This window comes from Limulus polyphemus, unplaced genomic scaffold (genome assembly GCF_000517525.1).
Source record: "Limulus polyphemus unplaced genomic scaffold, Limulus_polyphemus-2.1.2 Scaffold2038, whole genome shotgun sequence".
NCBI lineage: Eukaryota > Metazoa > Arthropoda > Merostomata > Xiphosura > Limulidae > Limulus > Limulus polyphemus.
Genome location: NW_013667648.1, coordinates 188,268 through 194,485, shown reverse-complemented (window position 1 = coordinate 194,485; position 6,218 = coordinate 188,268). Strand labels below are relative to the sequence as shown.

The 6,218-nt window shown below is 34.7% G+C and overlaps 1 protein-coding gene across 6 annotated transcripts in view; it reads right to left on the bottom strand.

Annotated features, from left to right (window-relative positions):
- Nucleotides 1-2,148: 2,148 nt before the first annotated feature.
- The window catches only part of LOC106465749 (ATP-dependent zinc metalloprotease YME1 homolog), a 174,194-nt gene continuing 170,124 nt past the window's right edge, over nucleotides 2,149-6,218 (bottom strand). For 5 of the 6 annotated variants that reach the window (XM_022393673.1, XM_022393674.1, XM_022393676.1 and 2 more), the window contains exon 19: nucleotides 2,149-2,904. In XM_022393673.1, the coding sequence (XP_022249381.1) occupies nucleotides 2,752-2,904 (153 nt within the window). In that variant the 3' untranslated portion in view covers nucleotides 2,149-2,751. The remainder of the gene's footprint in view (nucleotides 2,905-6,218) is intronic. The other variant, XR_002612047.1, reaches the window with a different exon arrangement.

The window sequence follows — 6,218 nt, the reverse complement described above, 5'->3', positions numbered from 1 at the left end:
TGACAAATGTGAACTGGTGGTGCCCAGGACAGAAATGTTACATGACAAATGTGAACTGGTGGTGCCCAGGACAGAAATGTTACATGACAAATGTGAACTGGTGGTGCCCAGGACAGAAATGTTATATGAGAAATGTGAACTGGTGGTGTCCAGGACAGAAATGTTACATGACAAATATGAACTTGTGGTGCTCAAGACAGAAATGTTACATGACAAATGTGTAGAAGGTTTGGCTAATGAAGACTACTCACTGAAACAGATTGTGGCAAAATTAATGTTTTAGAAGGAGCTGTGTTGAAACTTTGAAGAGAGTACATGAAACTAAAACTGTTGATTATAGCATGGTAATTAGTTCAATTACTTGTGACCATCATAAACATTGATCAGTGTCATGTAAAAAACTAACCAAAATTACAATTAAATCTATTAATGTCATAAAAATAGTGAACTAACTAAAATTAGTGTTTCTGATTATTACTATTTTCAATTGTTCAAACTATTCTAGTGATTGAAATATTATAATTTCTCACAATTATTTTTGATTAAATCAATGTTGTTCAGCTTAATCGATTAGTATCATGACTCATGAAAGTAATCAACTAATTGAAATTAGTGTTTCTGGTTATTACTATTTTTGATAGTTCCAACTACCCAAGTCTCATACGAGAATAATCAGTTATAAAATTCTGCCAATAACCCAGTTCTACTATTGATAATAGAAGAAGTCAAGGCAGAAAATTTCTAAAAGTGATGTTAAGTAACTCTGGGCATGATCTGAATGTTATACTTACCAGGGTCATCCTTTTTTTTTTTGCTGTAGACTGTCAATGAAACTTAACCTACCTTTTTATAATAATGGTAATACTGCACCAAATAATGTTTCATTTAATTAAATAAAGCATTAAAGAACATAGAATAATAATGTAAAAACAGAAAATGTCCTAAAACTATCACAATGTTTCTGGCTTTCTAACTATGTGACAACAGCCATTAAAAATTCAGCTAAGTTTGTTGATGTGTTTCCTGTGGGAACTGGAAGTGAAATAGACAATTCTCTGTACAGAAAACAAGATGATATATAATTTGATAGATCAAAACTTTGGCTTTCTGTTATTTATAAATAATATAGTACTAAATGTCATAGAGAACTACTGTTTGTTTATGAATGAGAGGATGTGACAGGTAGGCATGGCAATTGGGGTCTGATTTTCTAGTTTATGGCTATGTAACCAAATAAGATTGAAGGCTATAAAAATTATGAGACTGTCAGTCATGTATTGATGGAGGCTATCCTGTAATGTATTTATTATTGTTATTGTACTGAGGTATCTTAAGATTTACTTAAACTTATTTATTAAAAAATGACATAAAATTATCAAGATTTTGATAGAGAGAGGAACAGGACATTTCATTGAATTAACTCAGCATTTTAAAGTGTAAATATTATGCCATTTTCTGATTTGGAGTTATTATTGGTTCTACAGTTTGCTGCTAATGGCTCTATGTAGCCCTATGTTTCTTTCACAGTTACTGGGTGACTATGGCATCACAGCAACAAGATCTTGGTTGAAAGCTTGATGTTGCTCAGGAATAAGATTACTGCATTAATCACCACTAACTGGCTGGCACTCTTTTGTTTAAAAATTCATGGATAGTTGAATAACGTAGCAAGAGGGGCAGGAATGAGAATATTACTAAATCTTTTCTTTTTATTGTTGATTGGCATTTACGTGAGAGAAAAAAGGTAAAAAGAAGTATAAACACATAAAACATGTTTGGTACAAGTACACAATAAGTTGGTGTTCCATCTCATGATAAGCTTTTGAAAATGTATATTTTTAGGTTCCAAGTAAATAAGAAGTTTCTTTCATTGTCTGAAGCAAACACAGTTGTTAAGGTTCCAGTTGTAACAGTTGTATGGATAGTAAGCTCGTTTTGTGGATTATCAATAACTAGAATTTCAAAGTTAAGTATAAAAGTCATTATTCCAGCCAATTAAACAATTTAGTTTCAATCCATATAAACACTTAATGGTTTATTTTTCTCTTACTTCAGCTTTTTGATAATGATAATGTATATTTACACTATACTAAATAAAAATAAAATTGTATGTCTGAAAAGAAACTAAAGAATAAACAGCAAAAGAAGAAAGCAGAATAACCTTTTAACTTTCTGAATGGTTTGTACATAAGTAACCTCAATTTTGAAATAGAATAATGGGCTTCCCTCAAACATTTTTTAAACTTGAATTATTTTTTGTATTATAGAAATTCATATTTTGAAACTTCAATTATTTGTCCCAATGAAAATATAATAACCTAGCAGTTATTTTTTGAAATTTTAATCATATTACAAAGCAAGTTTTATAGAATAAGCCAACTGAATTTCTAAAAGAAATATCTAATGGATAGGCTACAATATGACCAGTATAATCTCTTAAGTACTTTCATGGACAATTCAAACAATATGCAAAATGAAATTTCTTACAACACCATTATGCATCAGCAGGCTTGCTTAACATATCCAAATTATTGTATGTTCTGTACATCACAAAGATAAAAATCATTGAATCACTGAAATTTTCCATATATTGTTTTTCTGGATACACCAAATCTACACTGCCAATAGCCAGTAAATGACAAGTCTATAAACTGGGAAAATATCAGCTTTTCATCACTGACAGTTTATATAAGACAGTAAAAAGTCAAGTTCAAAATGCTGAAATACTAGTCTTCTAAGCTTTTCAGTACATCAAGGTTTTCTTTTTACAATCTTTTCTTTACCACTGAGCAAAGTTTTAAGGTCTTCTGCATCTAAGGTCTCATACTTGAGTAAGGCTTCAGCTATCACTCGATGCTCTCGACTATGATTTCGAAGGATATTTTTGGCTCGTTCAAATGACTCCTGAGAAAAGTAAAATAAAGTTATCAATAACTGATTAGTGATGTATACCTGTTAAGAAATCTTTATATGAAACTAAGCTCTTCTGGAAATAATCGGCATATAAGTACGTTTGGTATTTTCAGTGTCAAAGAAACATTTAAAACAAAGTTTTAATGACATATACATTAAACTTACACACACACATACAGTAACATATAACTTAAGTTAAGCAGAAGTTTCATCTTATAGTCATAGCATTACATCTGAATGTAATTAAAGAATCTTGTTTCTCTGACATCCTTAAAAAACATGAGTGTAATTCACAAGTAATGCACATATATTGCATTTTCCCCATGTTCAAAACTTTATTGACAAACTTTCAACCTTATCATCAATACAATAGATACACAAATTTCTTACTATTTGACCATTATATCCGAGTAGTTATTTCCGAACTAAAAAATAAGAGCTTAAATATAAAATAGTAGTATTAAAAAAAAGAAAAAGTATAAAAATGAGTTAACAAACAACTGATCTTTTGAGTTTGTTTTATGATATTTTAAAATATGTTCAGTAACTACTGAGTTTAACTGCAACTTAATTACAAAATGCAACTGCATCATAACATCATAAACTTCTCTGCATAAAATTTCCAAAACCTCTTATGTTGCAGACATTTGATAGTTTCCTATTGGTTAGCAGTATACCTGAATATCACAAAATTGAGTTACATCTTGGTGCTGTGACCAAAGATTTGTATATTGAAGAGTTTATTTTGAATGTACTTTTCCATATGACCCTCTGGTTCTGTATATTTTGTAACTGTGACCATGAAAAGGCACTTTTTAGACCACATGAAACTTACAGTGTAAAGATGGATGCTGCATTTGAAACAGGGACATGACCTGAGAATACTTCAAGTTCTAAGAATGTTACTTTCTTGAACCAAGAGCTTTTGCTGGCCATGGTAATAGCTATGTCCACATTCTTAGGACTGAGATGTTACCTTTCACATGTAAGACAGGTCATTGTGACAACAACCAGTCTGGATATCCTGAGACTTACTTGTATAGTTTCTAAGGAACTCCAACATATTCAAGATCTGGTTCAGGCATCTAAGAACTGGTATGAATCACCCATAATCAAGTAAAGTGGTGAAAAGTGTGCAGTGAGTAAATTTCCTTATGGACTGCCATGAAGGTAATAATCTGAATTGTCAGCATCTCACTGAGATCCAGCAGATCATTGGGTCAGTCAGGAGCTTATCCAGTCAGCAAGATACATTGGTGATGCTCAAAGGCTATGGTCAGCAGTTTAGGTTAATGCAAAAGATGACATGTATTCCTTGGGCAACAGTAACTTGCTTTAGGCTTCACCCAAGGATGAGTGCATCTCCAGATTACTTACAGAGAAGGATGAGGCCTCTCCAAAATGATGGCAACATCTCAGCTTTTAGTTATGGTGGTGGCATGAAACATGTAAACCCATCAGTCTTTAAAGAAACAGTGAAGAAGGATTTTAACTGTTTTCTCAAGCTATTAACCCTTTGGTATCCAGCTGGGTCCAACCTTCCCTGAGGCCAAAACTGCACCATTAAATATAAAACATGAAAATGCTAAGAATCATTGGGAGTGCTTCACACTGTGGAAAGAAATTTAGCTGAAAATAGAGGAGTTACTGACGCAGAACTTCAGTCACAGATTGAGAAGGAATAGCAGAAGTGGTGTGATATCTTGACAAGAATCCTTCACTGCATAAAATTCCTTGCGACTCAGAATCTGGCTTTGCGAGGACACAGAGAGTCACTTCAGCTAGATGATGACTTCAATGTGGGAAATTTCCTTGGCTTACTGAAACTACTGGCCATCTTTGATCCTGTCATGAACGAACCCCTCACTCGCGTGGAAAGCCATCCTGGATCCATGTCTTATCTTTCATCGGGTGTCCAGAACGAATTCATCCACATGATGGCATCCACTGCTCGCCAGAGTTTACTGAGAAGCATTCATAAAGCCAAGTACTATGGTCTCATGTTTGACTTGACTCCTGATCAGGCACACCGTGAGCAGATGTCAGAAATAGCGAGGTACATGGAAGCTGATTTTGAGAGGAAAACAGTCCATGTTAGAGAGTCCTTCCTTGGTTTTATCCAGATAAGACAAAAGGATGCTGAGAGCATGAATGAAGACATCTTGAAACAGCTAGAGTAAGATGAAACAGAGCAACAAGATTGTCAGTCACAGTGCTATGACAATGCTGCTGTGATGGCTGGACACAGAAGTAGTCTTCATCAAAAAATAAGTGAGAAAAACAACCTGGCAGTGTTTGTGAATTGCGACAATCACTCACTCAACTTGGTGGGTGTACATGCAGCCAAGCAGGATACAATGATGGTCACATATTTTGGAATCATCGAAGCTCTCTATGTGTTCTTCTCTTGTTCAACACAGGGCTGGGAAAAACTCAGAAATGCCGTTCCATGTGGTTGTTAAGTCGCAGTCCAAAACCAGGTGGAGTGCAAGGACAGAAGCAGTGAAGCCCGTCAACAAGTACCTTGAGGATATACTTCAAGTTCTCCAGGACATGATAGACAATGAAAATGAGACCAGTGAAACAAGAAGTGATGCAAGGCAGCTGTATAACCGCATGTTGAGTTACGATTTTCTGACTTTGCTAGGATTTTGGAACAAAGTACTCATTCGCATTGCCCGTATTCAAAAGAAGCTGCAGGATCCTAGCATGAACTTCCACAATGCTGCCCTGGATTTGAAAGCCCTCCGAGTTCATTTTAATGATGAAAGAGAAGTGTTTGTTAATGAGTCACTCGAAGAAGGACTTGGTCTCTGTCAAGAATGGAATATTGAAGTTGAAAGATGTCAGAAACGAAAGAAACAAATGGCTGACGAGAACTCAAGAGAATGATGGGTTAACAGTCAAGGAGGAAATGGAATGTCACGAAGGGAAATGGACAAAAGGTTCACTTGTTTGCACGACATTGAAGCCATGTTTGGGTTCCCTCTCTATGTCGAAGAACTGTGATACAGCGCTGACAGTAACGACCTAAAGAAGAAAGTGCAAAAACTTGGGTAAATTGTACAGCTCTGGTGTTGATGGACAGCAGCTATATGAAGAAATTTTGGATTGCAGAATGTTGCTATCAAGTCAGGCCAACATGAAAATATCAAGACCTGAAGAGCTTCTCAAATTTATTGTTCAGTACGGAGATGAGAGAGTCTTCCCCAATCTTCACATTGCTATTCAGATAATGCTAACCATAACAATTTCCATTGCCAGCTGTAAGAGATTATTCAGCAAGTTAAAACTAATACTTTGGT